Source organism: Neolamprologus brichardi, chromosome 9, assembly GCF_056152115.1.
Source record: "Neolamprologus brichardi isolate AB-2024 chromosome 9, ASM5615211v1, whole genome shotgun sequence".
Taxonomy (NCBI): Eukaryota; Metazoa; Chordata; class Actinopteri; order Cichliformes; family Cichlidae; genus Neolamprologus; species Neolamprologus brichardi.
Window position 1 is genome coordinate 35,783,498 of NC_142112.1, and position 24,135 is coordinate 35,807,632.

The following is a 24,135-nucleotide window of genomic DNA, read 5'->3' on the forward strand; positions in this document are numbered from 1 at the left end:
TTTATTAGTAACGTGGGATCGTTTGTGTTCAGAGTATGAACTGAGATTCCTGAAGCTCTTGTCACAGCTGTAGTTTCCTTCCATGTGTGCACGTTCATGCTTGTTACGACTACCTGAATGTGAGAAGCTTTTTTCACAGTGTCTGCACTTGTATGGTTTCTCTCCTGTGTGGACACGTTTGTGTCTTTTAAGGGTGACTGCAGTGATGAAAGATGACCCACACTGATCACAGAGGTGCTTTTTAACCCCACTGTGAATCAGTTCATGGCGTTTTAATCTACTTGATGTGGTGAAGCTTCTCCCACATTCTTTGCAGTATTTCAGTTTGTCTCCAGTGCGTCTATGTTGATGTGTTTTTAGGGCAGCTTGATTCTATCTGAACTCTGTGGAGCCTGATCTCAAGCTTTTTGAGTCTGACACAGAAACCAGAGTATCGTTCTGTGTCTTCAGATTCACTGTGATCCAGTGATGGGAGTGATTTCAGCCCTGAGTGATCACGCTGATGTTTGCACAGAGCAGACAATGAGGTGAATGTTTTGGCACATTGGTAACAGTGAAACTGTTTATTAGTAACGTGGGATTGTTTGTGTTTGGAGTATGAACTGAGATTACTGAAGCTCTTGTCACACTGGTCACAGTTGTAGTTTCCTTCCATGTGTGTATGTTCATGAATGTTACAACTACTTGATTGTGAGAAGCTTTTGTCACAATGTCTGCACTTGTATGGTTTCTCTCCTGTGTGGACTCGTTTGTGTGTTTTAAGGTGACTTACAGTGGTGAAGATTGACTCACACTGATCACAGCGGTGCTTTTTAACCCCACTGTGAATGAGTTCATGTTGTTTTAATCCACTTGATGTGGTGAAGCTTCTCCCACATTCTTTGCAGTATTTCAGTTTGTCTCCAGTGTGTCTACGTTGATGAACTTTTAAGGTGTATTGGTGACTGAAAGTTTTTCCACAGAGGTCACAACGAAAGTCTTTCCCACCACCACAGTGATGACAGGGTTGAGAACTGGATCCATCTGTGTCGTTCTGCTTCTAAACAAAGACACAAAGACAGTGAAAGTAAGTCCTTCAACACTTTTATCCTGAACGTCGCCTGAAATAAAGAGCATCTCTGCAGACGTCCAATTACATTTTACTGTTTAACGCACTCAGTTTACTGGGCTGCAATAACTACAATACTACCACCATAATACTACAGTAATACTAAAATCATAACTGACATGAAAATCTGAATAATCACTCAGAGCTGCTTTTCCATGCAGTAGAATTGCTAACATGCTAACACAATTTAATGAGCAGAGTTGTTCCAAACAGTCAGGCTAAAATGACAAGATAACAATATAAATACATACCTCACAGTAACTGCACTTGTAGACTCTCTTTCTGGTGTGGATCTGTTGGTGGTTTCTCAGGTGATGTGGATCTTTAAAACTCTTTTCACACAGGTCACATTTATAAGGTCTCTCCTCAGTGTGGGTAAACATGTGTTGTTGTAAATGCGCGTTGGTTGTACACTGTCTGCCACACTGATCGCAGCAGTACACATCATGTCCAGTGTGAATGCGTAGGTGTGTATTTCGATTCCGTATATGGCTGAAAGTTTTTCCACAAATCTCACAGCTGTATGCCTTAATTCCAGAGTGGGTAACTAGATGCCTCTGTAAGCTGCTACTGTGAGTAAAAGCTCTGCCACACTGATCACAGCTGTATGCTTTAACTCCACTGTGGATGAGTTGGTGTTCTTTTAGAGCATCCTTCCTGGAAAAAGACTTTCCACACAAGTCACAGCTGAACGGTTTCTCTCCAGTGTGGATGACCTGATGAAGTTTTAGTGAAGGCTTCACAGTAAACTCTTTTCCACATTCATCACAGCTGTATTTGTTCTCTCTCTTTCTTCTGTGAGGTTTGTCGGCCTCCTGAGAGCGCTGACTTCTCGCTCCATGTTGGTCCTGCAGTGACAGAGATACAAACAGAGGCAGTGAGTGAAATGCAGTCGTGGAACAAACTCAACCTTCAAACTTCCTCCATTAACACTAGTTTTGAACCTGAAGGTGGAGTGTGGCGCCAAACACCTTAAAGGTCTCTTATCCCCACCTGCTGGTAGTTCTAACACATTACATCCAACCTGGTGTTAAAAATAATTAATGACTGTTCAAACCAATGACTGTAGAAAACATCGTCTGTATTGTGCACTGGTGTCTGGCTCTGGTATAGATCATAAGCCCCGCCTCCTCCATGTTAGACAGGAGTGGGATCAGATAATTTTTCGATCATTAACTATAGATTAAAATAGTAAAGCCCAATATTTATGCACTGAAACCAACTACAGCTGTTTGTTTGGTAGCTTACGTTAAAATAAAGTTTGTTTCAAATATTCTGGTTAAAAGAAACAGTCTGGATGATTCTTAATAAGTTATTGTTGACAGTTACATGGACATTACTCTGTACAGCTTACATGCTCTGAGAGAAATAATTTGAAGCTTTAATATTTCTTGTCTGGTACGCAGGCAACCGCTGAAACATCAGTTATAATACCTGCGTTTATTGGTGACCACAATGCAGCAGCAGACTGAACAAGGACTGAAACCTGCTCCATCATCTCATCTTTATCAATTTATATAGCACCAACAACTCAAAGGTAAACATATTGCAAAATCTGTTAGTATAGAAGGCTTTGTCCTTATCTAATAAACAGCTTATATGTCAGCTGGCAGCAGAGCTGTAGAAAGGAAGATATGTAAGAGAAGAACTTCAGATCCCGAGTGTGTGAGGACAGAGAGGATCAGCTTTATTTCAGATTTGAGGGATAAGCTTTATTTTTCAGTTTGTGATGATTCTGTTCTCTTTGTGATTCCAGGAGCTGCCCTCAGATTCAGACCTCAGCACCACCCAGTGACAGCAGACAGATCATCCAACATGTTCACATGTTAACTGCAAAATTAATTGATGAAAACAGTACAAAAGGTTAAAGTACCACATGATGTGCTGTCAGTGAAAGCTGCAGCTCTTTTATTGATACATTTAAAGTAGTGCTATCAATAGATTAAAATAAATAACCTCATAAATAAACTAATAAATCGCTCAATTTTCTGCATTTAATCGCAATCAATTGATCAATATGCCAGAATGCAATTACACTTTTTGAACTTTATATTTAAGCATGTAACAGACATTCATGCAATATAATGAAATAAATAAAGAATAAACACAAAGAATATTTGCTTTGTGTTTGCTTCAATCATTTAACACAGGTTCTCTCCTGTGAAATACAACTTTTTAAAAAGCCTATTTACTAATATGTAAGTATACATTAATATATAATATATATGAGTGCTGTCAAACAATTAAAGTGTTTAATCATATTCATCACAGGGTTACTGTGGATTCATTTATTCTTTATGTTTCCTTTTATATATTTCCATAAATTTCTAATTTCTTCAATGATAATAAACTCAATGTAACAGTTACTGGCTTGGTTCAATGAAGGAAAATATCTGTTTGTAACCTGAGGGTTTTTACTTTTACTCCTTACATTTAAAAAACAGATGCGTTACTTTTGGTCTGAGGAATTTGAGGAGAGTTATTTCATCATTGCGGGCATCAAACATCAAACCAATATGAACCTAAACAGTAACACATAAAAGGCAATCCTGATCATGTACTAATCACCAGGGTGTGAAATACAAAAAGAGATGAAAGAGGCAAAACTATGAGTAAGCCGATGTTTTTCTTCTTTTTGTTTTTGCACAGCAACTCAACGACTGCAGGTGCTCATAAGTTGCAGGAGAGTTTTCTCCAAGCATGACATCCCGGTGTATTTCAGACCCATCAACACGCTCAGAAAAAAACTGGTTCACCCGAAAGACAAAACTCCAAAACACAGACTCAACAATGTGGTGTATGCTGTACAGTGCAGCGAGGAATGCCCAGACCTCTACATTGGAGAGACCAAACAGCCACTTCACAAGCGCATGGCACAACATAGAAGAGCCACCTCCACAGGACAAGACTCAGCAGTCCATCTGCATCTAAAGGTCAAAGGTCACTCTTTTGAGGATGCCAATGTTCACATTTTGGACAGAGAGGACAGATGGTTTGAAAAAGGACTGAAAGAAGCCATCTATGTCCACTGTGAGCGACCATCTTTGAACAGAGGCGGTGATTTACGACACCAACTGTCTGCCATCTATAATCTAGTTTTGAGTTCCCTCCCCAGACGCCTTAACACCCACTCACATCCTGGGCCATCTGACCTCAGGAATTCGCATGATAAGGTGGGGCCAGGTTTCACAAAGAGCTCACCCGAAACCCTGGCTGGTTGGAACCCACACCCAGTTTCACACCTTGGCTCAGGCGATTAGAGGATCATCAGGGGGTCCTTTTGTCCCTCTGTGGGGGGACACTCCCACTAGGTTTAAATCTGGGACTCTCCACCATTTGACCTTAGAACTGAAGAAGCTTCTCGGATGAGAGGTGAAACGTCTTCAAGTAACTTAAAGAAGTCCAGACGCTTTTCTTTGCAAGCTCCTTGGACAAGTTGCAGTAACAATACTTCAGCATCTAGCTATCCATGCAGAAGACGAGCGAGCATAAATTGATTAATATTTTTTAAGTGGCAGGTAATTTCAAATGCAGCATTTCTATCAGCTCAAAAAACATCAGCAAACAAACAAACTGTTTATGTGCAGTTTTGTCTCACAGTGTGTTACTCGCTAAAGCAGCGGTCCCCAACCCCCGGGCCACGGACCGGTACGTGAGTTATTTGGTACTGGGCCGCAAGAGTGAGACTCGGGTGTGAAATGTATGGTTTTCAGGGTTCTTATCGGTTTTTAGCGTTATTTTGTTTGTTATTTTGTAATCGTCTTTTTTCGTTAACTCGGTTTTCCTGGGTCTTTTCATGTGTGTTATGAAAAAATCTTCTTTTTTTTTCAGTACCGGTACTAGTTTTATTTTGTTGTATTTATCCACGACACCTTAAAGGTCGGTCCGTGAATATATTGTCGGGCACAAACCGGTCCGTGGCGCAAAATAGGTTGGGGACCGCTGCAATAAAGGTCCAGCTGCTGTACATCACAGGGAGAGAAAGGAAAGAGAGCTAACTTCACTCAGAGATGGAGAAAGATAAGACACACAGGACAGGAGAGGAAGAAGAGAGGTTAGATTTAAAGGGAAGGACTGCTCAGTGGGATTCGATCAACTGGAGATTAAAGCTTACATGTAAGTCCTCATGTGTGGAAATCAGACATTGAGTCTGTACATGTGACATTATGTTTTTTCATAAACTGAAAGATGCTGCAAAACAATCTGAGGCAGATTATTTAGTGAAGTGATTGTATATATAATAATATACAACACAGTCATATAACAGGTTGGGAGTATGAGAGTTTTAGACATGACTGATTATTTGGTGAAACTGTGATATTTTCCTCACCTTCTGTGTTGAGCTCATTGTTTCCTCTGCAGTGACTCAGCTGAGTCCAGATGGCTGAAAATGTTCCTCTGCTGCTCCGTCAGACTCTTCTCCTCCTGCTGATCAGCTGGGACACAAAACAGATCTTTGTTAGGCTCCACACTGCACTGAAGAGTCAAAGTGTCTCATATGTTCATCTGACAACACAAACTACAAATTTCACTCTGGTTGGTTGTAGAAATCTTGTGAGACGTGTTGTGCTGCAAAGTGAGGAAACTCTCTCACTCACTTATACTTCAGGAGGAACTTTGTGACATTGGCTCTAATATTCTAAGCAGCCCTTTACTATGACAGGGCCAGAAAGTCCTATTTGAAGGTTTGGGAGAAGGACCATGTTAAAGGTGGATTGGGGTTTATACACTTTGTTATGATACAGGTAAGGCTGTAAGAGCCTGAGAAGGTGTCCTGAATGAACCTCTAAAACCAGTTTTCAGCTAACGACTCTGCTTCAGTCTGGAAAACAGCAACTACAAGTTTAAAGACTCCATCAACAATTCACACCCAGCAACAGCCTGAACAGCTCCTCCTGTGGTTTCCACAAACAGGGACAGACCTGTTACTCCCCCACCCCACACTTTCCACACCTTTAGCCCCCCAGTTCCACCACCTCCACCATTCCCCAACAACCAGTGATTAAAGCTCATTGATCAAATGCTGTAATTGCAGCGACTCACTCACTGTGAACGGTAATCATGGCCATTGATTAATGAGCTTTGATCAGTGGTTTCAGTGCTTTCCTTCCTGCTTTGACTGCAGCTGTGTTTGACACAGGAAGACATTATTACATTCTTCAATATTATACTTTATTTTTTTGGGGGGAAGTGCAGCTTTAAACCTTCACATGATTCAAGTCAACCCAACAACTCAATCTGAACGATCACAGGTGGGAAAAACTTCTGTAGATAAAATGAAATAAAACCCAACATTCAATCCACAACATGATTAAAAACATGATTCTACCAAATCACCAAGAGCTGCACATTAACCACCACAATATATTTTTATTCTCTGTGCTTTCAAATATGAACACTGTTTACTTTCATCTCTGTTTCATTACTTTTTGTTAACATCTTCCTGTGCATCACTTTACAGCAGCCACACTCATTAAAATGAGACTTTGTAGGAGTTCACTTCCTCTCATGTGTTCATCCACAGCAGCTGGACAATAAAGTTTATTGTGACCCTGATACTGCAGCAGATCGCTCTCATCCATTTCCTGTTATCACTTCAAATAGAAATGAGGCTGTAGAGGTTTGGTGCATGCAGAAAAACAGCTGCAGGGACAATGAAAATACTTTTCTGCTCCAACTTCTCCCAGCATGCTGAGCTAATGATTAGTTGGTGTTTTTCTCCAAACACTCTCTCACTCTTCTCTCAACGTGTTCACAATAAACTGTGAACAGACACCGAGGAGAGCAGCAGAAGACCTCATTCAGGAGCTAAACTCAACATGAACTGAACTCACAGTAAAGTTAGCTCGGTGCTTACCTTTAGATGAGCCCACAAACCGAGAGAAACTCCGTGATGAAGCTGGAACTCTTTCCAAACACAGGAAACAGATCAGGGAGCAGAGACCCACGTGGTTCACGCTGATCTCAGCTACGATCCAGGAGACAAGGGTGGGCAGATCGATGCAGATATCGATCCAAACGTTGCGTAAACTGTGTCCAGCATGTGATCCCGGAACAGACTTCTTCTTCTTTCTATTGTTTATTGGCGGTTGTCAAACACCAAAATGGAGCATTACCGCCACCAACTGGTGTGGAGTGAAACGTCGACACCCAAATCCTCCCTAAATGTATACTCTGTTTTAAAAACTGGAATAAGTCCTGACAACTTTCACTTCTTGAACCCTTTTGCAGTAAACTTACGTTTTGGGGCGCGTCAACATTATCCCCCTATTCAGCTTCTCGGCGACTCAAAGGTTTTACAGTCACCAATAGTAGTGTTCAAATCAGTATGTCCAAATCTTATTCCAGATATGACCACCTCCTCTCTCCTACTCCTTCCTGTGCTTCTCATTTCTCCTACCCTCCTTAAATTTTTATACAACCATCGTCCCCTCCGTTCTTCCTCCCACTGTTTTTGTCATGTTTCCTTTATTTCTTGCCTTATTATACTCGTTATCTCTGTCTGACAGAAGTTAATAGCCAGGTCAGTTAACCCATGTTTTGTGGATTTCTTCACAAATCTGTCGTTTCATTTCCTCTGACTCCATAGTGAGCTGGAATCCATAAAAAGCCAACTATAAGTCCCATCGTGTGTATTTTGTTAAATGTTTGCTGAACCTCTGTTAGTACATCTGCTCTACTTTCTGAGCAGCTACACTGTAAACTGTCCAATGAAGAGCTTCAGTCTGAACAAATGTCTGATTGTAACGGTCACATGTCTTCTACCCACTGAACAGCTGACAGTACTGGAAGCATTTCTCCAGTGTGTACTGACGGTCCACCATTGATCCTTTTCAGGGACAACAAATGCTACCCCGGTTTGACTGGCTGTATTCTTTGATGCATCTGTATATATTTGTACATAATTATAATACTGATCATTGTAAGTCTGTACTGTATGTAAGTTTAAATTAAATCCCCCATTCCTGTTCTTCTTTTCGTGTAATGTGAAATCTACTGTGGCATCAGTAGATTTGGCTCAAGCAGATCCCAGGAACAACATTGGAGATCGGAGCGCAGTCCTAGGAACAGCTAGGATGCACAGGAAGTATATGAAAATCTGGTCGTATAAAAGTTTAATTTTTGTAGTGGTTGTGTTGTTAGGCTTTGGGTATTTGCATATGGTTTTTAAAAAATTTATATAATCTTTGTAAAAACTGCTCGTAAACTAGCTTGTATGGTGGGTCCTGTGATTTTTCATGTATTTTCGCTAACATACAGCTGATTTTGATTTTTAGAATTAACCTTTTTGTGATATGCTTTGGTACCAAAGAGCAAATGGCTCAATTTATTAAAATCAGGCAATAACAATCACCTCTTCACTGGGGTGAAGAATCCAGCCACTGTGGCATGGAGGTGCAAGAATAAATCAATTTACACATCATATTGATATGGGTACGGTTTATTAACCCTCGTGCTGTACAGAACCTGTGGTGTCCAGATTGTAGGTGGATTTAGGGATAGATATTTGATGGCACCTGTGTGTGCCGCTTGCCATCAGCTGTTACCTGCTTTGTTTTTGCTAGCTTTGTTTACATCTGTTTTCTTCAAAAATGTCTGTATGTAACATATGTGTTAAATACTTTTGAATTTCACCCAAAACACTTCTTTTTTTTAAGTTAAATATGTAATTTTGCATCTCAATCTCCTACCTGTGTGATCTGAGTCTGTGTGCGTTCCTGTGTGTGTGTGCGCTGCGTGGTGACGTAGGCGCGTGCATGTGTGCCCGGTCACAGCTCCTTTCAGCATGGCCGGAGGTAAGTCACTGCCACGTTGCTCTCTGCTAATTAAAGTTTGTTCAGAGCCCAAGCTGCAATGTGAATACAGCCGAACCGCCGCGTTTTTGTTTGTCATTAAGAGACTCATTCGGGATAAGTTTTGTGGAGGGCGGAGTTCGCTAATATACGTTTTTGATGAGTTTCAGCCAAGAACGCAACTGAAATGCTAGCATGCTAAGTTAGCCTGATCGCTAGCGGCTTGTGAGCGTATTCGCTGCCGTTTTTTTAACAGCGTGCACTTTTTTTTTCCTTCGTCAGGAGAGGTGTACTGGCAGTCGCGTGACACACACAGAACAGACCCTTATTTCTGTGTTGCAGGTATGGAGATGTTCTTATGTTTTGGAGATGCAGTCTTTCATTCATTGTTTTTATAAGTACAGTGTTGTATTGCCTGTTAGATGGCGGTTATTAATATAATTGTACTGAAGTATAATATTTGAACTATAAGCACTAGAATATTGGGTCCTGGTGATTGAATTGTATTTATCTGACTGTTTATTTGTTTTTGAATTATTTTGTTTATTGTTCTTATAAGTTGTTTTTAGTGATTTTTCAGTGACATATTATTTATTTTGTGCTTTTTATTTTTGAGAGCTTAAGTTAATGTTTTAAAACAATTTGTTGTATTTGATTTATTATATTGTAGTGTTAATGAAGCTGCGGGCACAGCTCCTTTCAGCATGGCCGGAGGAGAGGTGTACTGGCAGTCGCGTGACACACACAGAACAGACCCTTATTTCTGTGTTGCAGATGTGCAGTAAAGAGCCAAAGACCCAGTACTGTCTCCTGCCTCTTACTTTCACGCCAGAACACAACGCAAAGACGGGTGTAACACATAAACGGGTTACATTGGTGCCGTGACCCTTTGGATTCATCATGGATCGACGTCATCTCGATCACCGTGGGGAGCTCTTTGCAATTGCCTTTGTTCCAAGTTGGTTGCTTTTCCTAACTTGTGTGGGACTTTTTGAATGAGCTTGGACATTTAATCTGCTCGATTCTCATCCTGAATAACATTAAGTGTTAGTTACGAATACTGTGTTTGCTTTTGTACAGTTGCACTATTTTGGATCTTGTTTCTTGTTATTGTGCTTTATTCATCATTATGGAGTCAGCATCTGGTTCAGAGGCAACTGGTGTTTCTGATGGGGAGGTTTCCTCTAATGTTGGTTTGGGGCGAGGGTGGTTTCTTGGGGATGGGGTTCAGACACCTAAAGTTGGTGTGTCATTTGCTCCCAAGTTTTGTTCCACTCGTCTCCAGGTTCCCCCCTGTGACATTCAGACCCCGCAGACAGCTGCCAATGCTGAGTTGAGTACACTCATCTCAGATTTGGCCAATCAGATTGGTCAGTCCATTGTAGCCCAGCTGCAAGGTGATAAGGGGACCAGTATGCCTACTGAAACCTCTAAGGCTGAGCAGGGACCCCCTGAGCTAAATTTGTCTGGGGTGAAACTTGTCTTGCAATCAGACGTCAAGGAGCCACCAGTTTTCAGGGGTGACGGCAGTGATAAATTCTCCATTCATGAATGGGTTGAAATGATGGATATGTACTTTGTAAAACGCAACACACCAACAGATCAGCGATCACGTGACATATTGGCTAGGTTGATGGGGAAGGCTAAGGATGTAGTGAGGGTCACCCTACGTCACAACCCCTCAATTGACCATGTCCAGGTTCCTGAATTGATATTCGACATTCTGAAACAGCACTTTAGTGTATTGACTTACTCTTCTATGCCTATGGCTGACTTTTATAACACCAAACCATTACAACATGAGGGAGTGATGGAATATTGGATAAGGCTAAACAATGCTATTGACGTTGCTGACGAGTGCTTGCGTAGACAGGGGCGTAATGTTGAGGATCCGGGGCGTGAGGTCTCGATGATGTTCATCAAATATTGCCCTGACCCCATCCTCTTGAACAGGCTCAGCATCAAAGCAGCTGAGGAGTGGACAACCACTGAGGTTCAAGAACGCATTGATAGCTTCCAGCGTGAACTCAGGGCACGCAGTCAGGGCAGTTTCCACACCTTGCAGAGGAAAGAGGTTAGCCACAACTGCTCTATTGTGCCTCAAGAAGCGGTGGCATCACAGCCTGTGCAGGCCAGTGTCGCCTTGCAGTCTCAGCCTACAGCACCAGCCTCAAACCTCGCTTGTCAGCTTTCGCCCACAGCAGCTTGCTTCACTCCTGTTCTAGCTGATGTTTCGACAACCTGTCCTTCTGGGACAGCAGTGTCTTCTTGTCTGGTGCCTACGCCTACTCCTCAGTTCCAACAGTCACCAACATACCCTGTGACCACTCAGTCTAGTCAGCAGTCAGCTGGTTGCGAGCTTGGTTCGACTAACACCCAAGCTTTTGATGTGACTGGCATGCGCGCTCTGATCAGCCTCTTGGATCGCGTGATTGCATGTCAGAATGTGCAGACTGCAGCCCCTGCATCTGCACCTTCGCAGCGTTTTACCCGCGGGCCCTTTCTTAAGAAGAGTTGTCAGGTCTGTGGCAACACTGGTCATTCCACTCACATGCACTGCAGGAGAGAGAATCTCTGTCTTGCATGCTTTGCTCCTGGTCATTGGAAAAAGGACTGTCACAGTCGCCATGAGGGACGGGAGGCTGGAGCTGTCGCGAGGCAGAATTGGCCTTCGGAAAACTGAATCACCCACACTTGGAGAGGGGCAGTGTGGGGGATGAACCTAATACCCTCAATCATGATGAATCGGATCTTGAATTTCTTTATGTCAACACCTGTTCAACAATGCCAGAGGGATACCGTGTCGTGGTTCAGGGACCAGCAGTAGTGCCTACATTTAGTGAATTGTTCTACACCCAAGTTGCAGTGAATGACAAGGTTAACTTGAGGGGCATGATGGATTCCGGGTCCATGGCTTGCACTATGAGTGAAGAGGCCGAGAAGTCACTAAGAGAGGCTGGAGCTCTTGTGAGTGGACCGCAGTCGGCCGAACGTATTGTGCTGGTTGGCTGTGGTGGGAAGCAGACCCACCCAAAGTGCGTTTATGACTTGACACTTACTGTCCATGGTGTGAAATGCATTGTGCCAGTTTTGGTAGTGTCGGGCCAGCGTGATGAGCTCATCATTGGCTCCAATGTCCTCAAGTACCTGATGCGAGTTATGAAACATTCAGATGACTATTGGAAGCTTGTGTCTGTGGGGAGCAAGCACTCGCTTCTTGACTATGAGCACTTCTTGGACATGATGTCGTGCACCACCAGATGGAGGGGTGAGGAGGTTCCTGACAAAATTGGCACTGTGAAACTGCCTCGTGCTGTGACACTACTTCCACAGTGTGAGCATCTGGTATGGGGCAGGCTACCCAGCAATGTGCCAGTCTCTCCAGGCAGCACGATTATCGTGGAACCTTGCACCTCTGGGTCTGGGCCGAGAGACATTCTTGTTGGCCGGGTGATCACATCCATGTGGGGTGATCGGTGGGTGCCATTGAAGATGACCAATCTCTCCTCAAAACCACTAACCTTGAAACGCAACTCGAGGGTTGCTGTTGTTTCATCTTGCCTTGCGGTGGAGGACCTTGATTTCCAGCAGGACTCCTGCAAGATGGCGAGTATGGCCCAGGTACCAGTCAGTGGGCCAGCCGCTACTGACGCAGACTTGAATGACAGGTTGTGCTCCCTAGGTTTGGGTGATCTTGACATTGACTCATGCCATGCCAGCTTACATTCAAAGAGAGAGCTTGTTGAGCTAATTGAGCAGTATGAGGACATCTTCTCTAGACACCCGCTTGACTGTGGCGAAGCTAAACGCTTTGTACATCAGATCCACCTGACTGATGAACGCCCATTCCGCATGCCTTACAGAAGAGTACCCCCTGCTCATTACCAACAACTAAGGCAGGTACTCACTGACATGGAGGAGAAAGGGATTATTCGCAAATCCATCAGCGAGTATGCATCCCCCCTCGTCATGGTCTGGAAGAAGGATGGCGGATTGCGGATTTGTACGGACTTCAGGTGGTTGAATGCGCGAACTCTTAAGGATGCGCACCCACTCCCTCACCAAGCAGATTGCCTTGCCGCGCTTGGGGGCAATGCCTTCTTCAGCACGATGGACTTAACCTCTGGGTTTTACAACATTCCAATGTGTGAGGAGGATAAGAAGTACACCGCTTTCACAACGCCTGTTGGCCTGTACGAATACAACCGGATGCCACAAGGGCTCTGCAATAGCCCAGCTTCATTTATGCGCATGATGCTGAATATCTTTGGTGACCTCAACTTCACCAGTCTGCTCTGCTACTTGGATGACCTCCTGGTCTTTGCTCCCACTGAAGAGGAAGCCCTGTGCCGGCTCCGAGCTGTTTTTCAAAGGTTGAGAGACAACAATCTCAAGCTGAGTCCAAAGAAGTGTCATCTGCTGCAGAAGTCAGTCAGGTTTCTTGGTCATGTCATCGACCAGACCGGAGTCGCTGTGGACCCAGCTAAGGTGGAAGTAATTTCCAAGATGCCAAAGGAGGCTCTAATGGAGAAGGATGGTTGCACTCCTTCTGTGAAAAGGATTAAGTCCTTTCTAGGAATGGTCTTTTTCTATCAGTGCTTCATTCCTGGTTGCTCAGCCATTGCCAAGCCTCTGTTTGCTCTGACGGCTGGCCAGAAGCGGAAGGGACGGACTAGTCAGGCTGGAAGGGGTGCTGGCATGTTCAGGAGGTTGACTGCTGCAGATTGGAGCCCTGCATGTGACAAGGCCTTTCATAAACTGAAGGACGACCTCCTTAACTGTGTCGTGTTGGCTCATCCTGACTTTTCAAGACCATTCATTTTGTCTGTGGATGCTTCTCTGGATGGACTGGGAGCAGTTTTATCACAATTGCCTGTCGACGGGGATAAGGCACGCCCTATTGCTTTCGCGAGCAAAGCGCTAAGCAGGTCACAGCAGAGATACCCAGCCCATCGCCTTGAGTTCATGGCCCTGAAGTGGAGCATCTCTGAAAAGTTCAGCCATTGGTTGAAGGGGCACAAGTTCACAGTGTGGACTGACAACAACCCGCTCGTTCATATATTGACCAAGCCCAAGCTGGACGCTTATGAACAAAGGTGGGTGGCCAAGCTGTCATCCTACAACTTTGATTTGAGGTACATCCCAGGTCGAAAGAATGTTGTAGCAGATGCACTCAGTCGTGACCCCTTCACCCATTCTATTGGTGGGCGCTTGCTTCAGGAGCCCTACGCGCACTTGGTGCGGAATGCAGAAGGTGCGGCGGCTCATGAGGTGCAAGACGTTTTCAGGTTTGGTGTCCAAAATCTTCAGATTGCCCAACAACCTGTTCCAGCTCTGACCTCAGAAGATTCCTACAGTTCGTCGGAAGTCACGGCTACCTTGGTTCACCATGATTACTGGGAAACCGCTGCGGAGAATAGAGCTGCCTCCCTTCTCCACCTTGTTCAGCAGTTACAACCAGTTGGCAATGATGTACTGCCATCACTTACCTTACATGAGCTGGAGGACCACCAACTTCAAGATCCTATCATCTCCGCTGTCCTGCCACTCGTAGCCCGCAGAAGGCGCCCTTCCAGGCGTGAGAGACATGATATGGATTCCAGGGCACTGGCCTTATTGAAGCACTGGGAGAGGCTCAAGGTTCGGGATGGTATTCTCTACAGGGAGGCGAGAGACCCTGTGAGCAAGACAAAGAGACTCCAGTTGGTGTTGCCAGTGAATTTACGGGCGCAGGCCTTGAAAGGTGTCCACGATTTGGCAGGGCACCAGGGTCAAGTTCGGACCCTCCACCTAGCAAGGCAGCGTTTTTTCTGGCCCAATATGGAGAGGGATGTGAAGGAGCATGTTCGGTGCTGTGGAAGGTGCATACTTGCCAAGAGTCCAGAACCTGCAGCACGAGCCCCATTAGAGAGCATTAAGACCTCTGCTCCCATGGAGCTCATCTGCATTGACTTTTGGTCAGCAGAGGACAAAAAGAAGCGCTCTGTTGATGTGCTTGTGGCGACTGACCACTTCACGAAAATGGCCTTTGCTTTCCCGTGCAAGAATCAGACTGCCAAGCAGGTTGCCAGAAAGTTATGGGACTGTGTTTTTTGTGTATATGGTTTCCCTGAGCGTATTCACTCAGACCAAGGTCCCAGCTTTGAAAGTGAATTATTTTCTGAGCTTCTGCAGATTTCGGGCGTTGCCAAGTCTCACACTACTGCTTATCACCCTATGGGCAATGGTGGCACGGAGCGGTTCAACCGCACACTTGGCAACATGCTGCGAGCTCTCCCTCTCAGAGCCAAACAGGAATGGCCGCAGCAGATTCAGACATTGACCTTTGCTTACAACGCAACTGTTCACGAGACTACTGGATATGCCCCATTCTACTTGATGTTCGGCCGTGTCCCACGACTACCGGTCGACGTTATGTTCAAGTCTGTTTTGCATGATCCTATTGTGGTGGACTTTAACAGCTACTCCAAGCTTCTTCTGTCATACTTGTCTGAGGCTGCCAAGATCGCCCAGGGGCACACCAGCAATGAGCAGGAGCATCAGGCTCGTCAATACAATAAGAAAATCAAAGGTGTGTCTCTGAATGTTGGGGATCGCGTCCTGCTTGCCAATAAAGGCGAGCGGGGCAAGAAGAAACTTGCAGACAAGTGGGAGCCTCGGGTTTATACTGTTGTGGAGAGGCATCCCAGGACCCACATTTACAGGATCAGTGACTCTTCAGGCCAGAGTAAGGTTGTACACAGAAACCTTCTGTTGGACGTGAGCTTCCTTCCTGTTCAGGATTCATTGGGAAGTCAGTCCGTGGACGTTTTCTCCAGTGAGGGGGATCTCAGTGCTTGTAGGGATCTGGAGGACTCTGGCAGTCTAGAGACAGAGTCTACCGCAGCAAGGACTTCCTTGTGGGTCCTTTCGGATTTGAGCCATGGGGTGGATGTGGATTCTGTGGCAGGAGAGCATGCCTCACAGTCCACGGATCGTCAGCACGGTTCATGTGATGGTGCGGATGTGGACAATGCCTTACCTGACTCTCAGACTTGCACAACGCACACTTCAGCAAGCCCTTCTGGTCAGGCCCAGCACTTTGCTCTTCCTACTCCGGTTGACTGTTCCGCTTCCTTTGATTTGACACAGTCTGGCACAGTTTCTGCACCAGGTGCCTGTCATGGAGATGCTGTTGTTCCGCAGACTGTTCCTGTTTCTGGCTCAGACATGAATCAGACCTCTGGTCAGCCATATACTGGGCAGCCATCCAACTTGCCAAGACATGACCCTGACCATGCCAATGTTCGAGGCAGAGTGGTTACAAGAGCAGGTCGGGTGGTAAAGTCAGTCAACAGGCTGATAGAAAACATGGTCCAGAAGCCTATTGCATGGGGCCTGTTACCGCCACGGGAGGCTCGGCCTCTGACATAGACTGTTTTTTTTTTGGTCATCCCATTGCGTATTATGAATGTGTTGTATTTACTTGAGGCATCATGACACCCGCCCTGTGTGTCTTTAATGGGACCACGTTTGATGAGGTGTAGGCTGCACCTTTGTGTTCTGAAAGGGTTGGAGGCCTGATCAACCTATCCAACTTCTTTTAATCCATTTACGGATAGTTTTTTAACTGAACTATGGGATAAGATCCTTGGGTTGCCTGGTCCGGAGGTGATGGTAGTTCAGCATTGTTGTGCCTCTTGGTATTGCAGTACCATTCAGATGTGTAGTGATTTTGGTGAAATTCAGGGGGGGTGAATGTAACATATGTGTTAAATACTTTTGAATTTCACCCAAAACACTTCTTTTTTTTAAGTTAAATATGTAATTTTGCATCTCAATCTCCTACCTGTGTGATCTGAGTCTGTGTGCGTTCCTGTGTGTGTGTGCGCTGCGTGGTGACGTAGGCGCGTGCATGTGTGCCCGGTCACAGCTCCTTTCAGCATGGCCGGAGGTAAGTCACTGCCACGTTGCTCTCTGCTAATTAAAGTTTGTTCAGAGCCCAAGCTGCAATGTGAATACAGCCGAACCGCCGCGTTTTTGTTTGTCATTAAGAGACTCATTCGGGATAAGTTTTGTGGAGGGCGGAGTTCGCTAATATACGTTTTTGATGAGTTTCAGCCAAGAACGCAACTGAAATGCTAGCATGCTAAGTTAGCCTGATCGCTAGCGGCTTGTGAGCGTATTCGCTGCCGTTTTTTTAACAGCGTGCACTTTTTTTTTCCTTCGTCAGGAGAGGTGTACTGGCAGTCGCGTGACACACACAGAACAGACCCTTATTTCTGTGTTGCAGGTATGGAGATGTTCTTATGTTTTGGAGATGCAGTCTTTCATTCATTGTTTTTATAAGTACAGTGTTGTATTGCCTGTTAGATGGCGGTTATTAATATAATTGTACTGAAGTATAATATTTGAACTATAAGCACTAGAATATTGGGTCCTGGTGATTGAATTGTATTTATCTGACTGTTTATTTGTTTTTGAATTATTTTGTTTATTGTTCTTATAAGTTGTTTTTAGTGATTTTTCAGTGACATATTATTTATTTTGTGCTTTTTATTTTTGAGAGCTTAAGTTAATGTTTTAAAACAATTTGTTGTATTTGATTTATTATATTGTAGTGTTAATGAAGCTGCGGGCACAGCTCCTTTCAGCATGGCCGGAGGAGAGGTGTACTGGCAGTCGCGTGACACACACAGAACAGACCCTTATTTCTGTGTTGCAGATGTGCAGTAAAGAGCCAAAGACCCAGTACTGTCTCCTGCCTCTTACTTTCACGCCAGAACACAACGCAAAGACGGGTGTAACACATAAACGGGTTACATGTACACTTCTGGTTTATGACTTCCAATCGCTACTAAATATCAGAGCCACTGTTGTAGAGCAATCCCGACTGGCCCAAGGACGTAATCTAACATTTGATAAACATATTAATGCCGTCATCAAGACCAGTTTCTTTCATCTTCAGCTACTTGCAAAGTGAAGCCATTTCTCTGTTTTACAGACTTTGAGATAGCTATCCATGCCTTCATTTCATCTCACGTCGACTTATGTAACAGTCTTTACTCTGGTGTTAGTCTGTCATCAGTTAGCCGACTGCAGCTAGTCCAAACGCTGCAGCACAGTTACTAACTGGCACATGGAACTACTTTGAACACTGTTGGATGGATGCCACGCACGGGCGCCCCCGTGCGTGGCATCCTGTTACAGCAGCTCCGCTCATTGTCAGCTTCTTTCTTACCTCCTCTTTACTTTTGCCAAATTTTTTTGTATCTAAAGTTTCAGCTGTTAGATTCTGCAGTCATGGACTACCGTTTTGTGCTAGTCTTGGTTGTCTTTCTCTTTTTTTTTTTTTTTCAACTTTTGTTGGCTGTGTTTGGGAACCCGGCACATGGATCCTTTGTTTAGTGTAGTTATCAGCTTTTACCGCTGCATCCCGCAGCAGAGCTGCCGGTGTTCCAGATCTACTGGCGTTTAGATCAACTGGCGTTGGTCGAACAGATGTGTGGCAGTCTTGCGTTTCAGGAGCTGCTACCGACAAACCACCAAAAACACGCCAAATGTGTCATCTGTGCAACTTGTGAGGTTATCTCAAACACACTCTGTCAGTCTCGATGCTGTTGAACAACAAAATGTTTAAAAATGTCTCAAGTTTACCTGGTGATATTCTCATGCGCGACGCGATCGCAAAAACAGCAAACAAGTAACACCACGCCGATGTTGTTCACAGGACAGCAACAGTAAACGATCGGGAGACTCTTGTCGTCGTTATCGTTCCCCTCGCACGTTTTATTTCTCCGGTTTCAGCGTTTTTGCTTCACAACTAAAGCGAGCAGTTTACTTTGTGTACTAACATGGACTCGAGTCAACCAGCGCCACCTCTGGCCAAGTGCCACAGCCTACAGCCAGATCAACTTGTGACACACATCTGCAGCACGTTTGAATTCGTTTCATGCACAATTTGTACCTTTCAATTGTGTCTGTCTGTGCGTCATGCAAATAAACCTTTGACATGAATGAAATGACACTAATATGTCACTAGTGTTGTTACATCACATGTCGTTAGCGTAGTCTGCCTGTGTCTTTTCTCTGAGAATAAACATTTTAGAGTTTCTTGTTATACAGTCTGCATAAGTGTGGTCAATCTAATAAACATTTGTAAGGAGATGGCAGTTACTGTGAATGTACAGCAGGTACACAGTGATTAGTAATAAACAGTCAGACAATGACTCTGACAATCTCATTCAATCTTGCAGATTGAATGCACTTTCTGCGGAAAGTGGTACCTCACAGTGTGTGTGGACTTCCCCTCTGCAGAAGGCGACTACTAATGTTGTGGGTGCTAAATAAACAGAAAAAAGTGATCTCTGTTGTCTTTGCTTACTGATTGTTTTTAGTGTTGACAATCCACATTGCTGGGATTGCATCTTTCAACATGTTTGTGGGTAAGTGCAGCCACTCAGCCTCTACTCAATGTGATCATAGCAGCAGGTGCAGATGTGTCACAAGTTAATCTAGTAGTAGGCTATGGTACTTAGCCACAGGTGGCAGCAGTGGACTGACCTCCATTGGAGACTGCTCCAGCTGCTATGTGATAGTGGATCTGCTACAAATTGAAGATCATATGGAAGTTTTGGAAATTAACCCATGTATTATGTTGACAAATAAAAAAGTGACATTGATTTTGTTGTGGGTCATTTTGACCCGTAATGTGTAAATCCACTAAGAATTGTCAAGAAACTGCACTGAAACAATAGCAACTTTATTTCCCATGAGATAAACATGTAGAAAACAGACATAAAACAGTTAGACTTTCCATAACTATATTAGGAACAATTTGGTAAAGGTTTTTCGTTCTTACAAACACATTTCTTTTGAACTTGCCCAACGTTCTCAGTTTTTCAATGCTCAACATTTTTGTCCACATGATGGACAGAATGTAACTGTGTCCTTTCTGCAGATGTACTTCTTGCATTTCTCACAAAACGTGCTTGTTTTAAAACAGGAATCTTCCTAGCTAAGATTTAAAACAAAAGATTTCTACGTCTCCTCCAGTCTCAAAAACAGATGACAAACCAGTCGACACACCTGAGTCACTGACTTTCTTAAATCCACTCACTCTCACTGGCTGTTTATTACTAATCACTGTGTAACTGCTGTGAATTCACAGTAACTGCCATCTCCTTACAAATGTTCATTAGATTAACCACACTTATACAGTCTGTATAAGTGCAGCTTACAGCTTACAGGATGTGATGTGACAGCACTAATGAAATATTGATGTGTCATATTTGTCCAAGGCGTATTTCATTGTTATGGAAAAAGAGAATATTAAAATCATGGTGAACAGGGGTGGTGATTTCTATGACTTTGTGTATATAATTTGGAATTTTGTACAAATGTAGGCCAATAATAAATACATGATATCATTTCATTCTTTTCAAAGGTTTATTTGCATGACGCACAAACAGACACAATTGAAAGGTACGAATGTGTTGTGCATGAAACGAATTCAAACATTTTTGTGCTGCAGATGTGTGTCACAGGTTGATCTGGCTGTAGGCTGTGGCACTTGGCCAGAGGTGGCGCTGGTTGACTCGACTCCATGTTAGTGCACAAAGTAAACTGCTCGCTTTAGTTGTGAAGCAAAAACGCTGAAACCGGAGAAATAAAACGTGCGAGGGGAACGATAACGACGACAAGAGTCTCCCGATCGTTTACTCTGTCCTGTGAACAACATCGGCGTGGGGTTAATTGTTTGCTGTTTTCGCGATCGCGTCGCGCATGAGACAATCACCAGGTAAACTCGCCACATTTTTAAACATTTGGCATGTTTAAAAATGTGGCGAGCATCAAGACTGACGGAGTGTGTTTGATATAACCTCACAGGTGTCACAGGTGACACACTTGGCGTTTTTTTGCTGATTTGTCGGTAGCAGGGTTGCCAACTCCCTGAGAAATAAATAAGGGACACCTCGTGGCCAGGGCCTGGCAACCCAGTTGTCTTCACCCTTCCCAGTGTGGTGAATTTTTCAGCTCTTTTTTTGTGTGTGAAATTATTTTTTTAACCATTTGACTTGAATTTGATTTAAGTAGATGCGTATTCTTTGTGATATCAACACATGGGAAACAAATGATCATTTAGCCATTTATTTTTAGCTCAAAATGACAACATTAACACAATAAAACAGGTCTCTTTCTTAAACAGAAGCCTGTCATGCTTAACTTTTGAGAATAAAAGTAAATCTTTCTTTAAAAGAACTCTGTCCTGCTTAACTTAAAATTATATAAATTAATAGAAAACAATAGATAGAAAAATATTCTTGTAACAGTGCACATTTAGTGCATTTAGTGCAATTGGCTTCAGTAGAGGCATTATTTCAGTTTTTGCTCCCGTTTGTAAACCCACTTGTTCCCATGATTACGCATCGTAACTCATCATCATGATTCATCTATGTATTACTTTTATAAATTACTCATCTATCCTTGCAGTTGTTTATTACACAAAATAAATTATATTATCACACTTCTGGCCACATAGCGCTGATATTCACTGCACATGCCCATTTTAACCTTAACCAGAGGGTTTAAAAACAAACAAACCAGTGTTTACATACCATATCTGCTTCTGCCGTGGCCTGGTGGACAAAAATTGGTTAAGGGTTCCCCGAGCTTTCACGCCCCTCATGTTCTTCATGTACCCACCATTAGAAGCTGCCTTTTTTTCTTTCTCTGAGAGGAACAAACATTGCTGGTCTAATGCTGGGCTTACACTGTGCGATTTGTGGCCCATTTTGAGCAGATTTTTGAGTCGTGCGACCAATTTGGTGATGGCCCGATTTTGGCCTTCATCGTGCATCGTGTAGTTTACGTGGGGTAACGAGAAGCGATTAACACCTCACGACCAGCTCCCGATCATCAATCGCTCGTGAGGGTGTCACCGCAGCTGCTCACACTGCTCACGCGCAAACACGTAAACGTCGGTGAAAAAGACGGAGCAGCACGGCTGTGCAGCGTGTGATCTGGACTCAAGCGATGGAGGCACAACTTGTAGAACTTTGGAAAGCCCATCCGAGCCTTTTCCATGTGGCCTCACAAAATTATCACGACCACAACAACCGTGAAAATAGTTGGATTTACATTGCTGCTCAATCACAGCTGCCTGATCATGTTTTTCATTAGCAATTTAGCGAAGTTGATGGTGGTGTGTGTCTGTGTGAGTGAAAGACAGAGAGGGAGAGCGAGCGACAGATTTTCTGTTATAACCTTAATTTTATGGAGGCACAGTGTGACTCAGGTCGCATCAGAGCATCGGGCGGTATACGTGTGAGACCCTGCATCGTGACCTACGAATTTATAACCCATGCGAGCCAATCGTGCAGTATGAAAATCGCACAGTGTTTGCCCAGCTTCGGGTGTACTGTCGTCTGAGACTTGCACCGCAGTGTCGGCGTTTGTTTCCCTGTTGGCCATGCTTTTTGTTGTGGTCATCTGTTGTCTTCCGGTATTTTCTCCGCAAGCGACTTTTCCTCAACCAATGAGATGAGCGGTAATCTGAATTGTCATACTCGAATTGTCATAAGTGTGCTGTCAGCTCATTGGTCACAAAGCAGGAGCGGGGCTGGGAATTATGTTTTCAAACAAAGCGTTAATTAGATTAAAACTTATAGACTACTTTTGATTCTCACTGTATTAAGGGACAAAGTGCGTCCCTTTTCAGCTCAATACGGGACGTGTACTTTTGTTTCTAAATACGGGACGATTCCGTTTTTTAAGGGACGGTTGGCAACCCTAGTCGGTAGCAGCACCTGAAACGCAAGACTGCCACACATCTGTTCGACCAACGCCCGTTGATCTAAACGCCAGTAGATCTGGAACACCGGCTGTCTCCCCAGCTGCCTGTAAGCCCCAGCTCACTTCCACGCCTGCTGCGCTGCCGCTGCTTGACATATGGGTGGCCATCAGGCCAGCTTCCGGGCTTCCGCTGGAGGCGCGCGCAACCACCAGAGTGGACACTTCCCCATCGCTGGGCTGGGGCGTGGGGCGCCGATGGTCCGGGCCGATTCCCTCGCCTGCTCGCGGTGTGAGGTGAAGCGGGCAAGGGGGATATGTGGTAGGGCGTGTTCTGCGATGCCGCCGCAGGTTTGGTGGTGGTGATGTGTATGGCTGCAAGCGGGAGAGCTGAAGCCGTTGAATGTACTGCTGAAGCCGTTGAATGTACTGTTACAGCAACCGTGTGATTATTGTAAGAATAAATGATGCAGCGAAGCACGAAAATGCCATCGGGTCTGCCGTGGTGGCGATTTTTTTTTTTTTTTTTTTTTTTAAATCTTAAGTGCACGCAAACCAGTAAACAAATTAAAACAAATACTGTTGATAAACTATAATACAAAAAAATCACGATTAAAATTCTCAACAACAAAAACAATAATTAATATATATATATATATATATATATATATATATATATAATATGTAAAGAACTTAACAACCCCCAAAGTGTCTAAGTCACGTGACGTGTCAGCGCAACACCAAAACATAAAAGTCTGTCATAATCACTTCTTGGAGTTTGTCAGAATTAGTGGGTTTTTGTTTGTCCACCCACCTCTTGAGGATTGACCACAAATTATCAATGGGATTAAGATTCCAGGCCATGGACCCAAAATTTCAACGTTTTGGTCTCCGAGCCACTTAGTTATCACTTTTGCCTTATGGCACGGCACTCCATCGTGCTGGAAAATAATTCTTCACCAAACTGTTGTATTGTTGGAAGAAGTTGCTGTTGGAGGCTGTTTTAGTACCATTCTTTATTCATGGCTGTGTTTATGGGCAAAATTGCGAGTGAGCCCACTCCCTTGGATGAGAAGCAACCCCACACATGAATGGTCTCAGGATGCTTTACTGTTGGCCTGACACAGGACTGATGGTAGCGCTCACCTTTTCTTCTCCGGACAAGCATTTTTCCAGATGCCCCAAACAATCGGAAACAGGCTTCATCCGAGAATATGACTTTGCCCCAGTCCTCAGCAGTCCATACACCATACTTTCTGTAGAAGATCAATCTGCCCCTGATGTTATTTTTTGGAGAGAAGTGGCTTCTTTGCTGCCCTTCTTGACACCAGGCCGTCTTCCAACAGTCTTCTCCTCACTGTGCGTGCAGATGCGCTCACACCTGCCTGCTGCCATTCCTGAGCACGCTCTCTGATCACGCAGCTGAATCCTCTTTAGGAGACGATCCTGGTGCTTGCTGGACTT

The 24,135-nt window shown here is 44.1% G+C and overlaps 1 protein-coding gene across 1 annotated transcript in view; it reads right to left on the bottom strand.

The window, feature by feature from the left end:
- Positions 1-250: 250 nt before the first annotated feature.
- The window catches only part of LOC148101567 (uncharacterized), a 161,242-nt gene continuing 137,357 nt past the window's right edge, over positions 251-24,135 (bottom strand). Inside the window, exons 2-4 of the mRNA XM_087846472.1 lie at positions 5,439-5,544; positions 1,360-1,956; positions 251-1,039 (exon numbers count right to left, since the gene is read on the bottom strand). Coding sequence (XP_087702598.1) covers positions 341-1,039; positions 1,360-1,956; positions 5,439-5,456 — 1,314 coding nt within the window. The 5' untranslated portion in view covers positions 5,457-5,544 and the 3' untranslated portion in view covers positions 251-340. The remainder of the gene's footprint in view (positions 1,040-1,359; positions 1,957-5,438; positions 5,545-24,135) is intronic.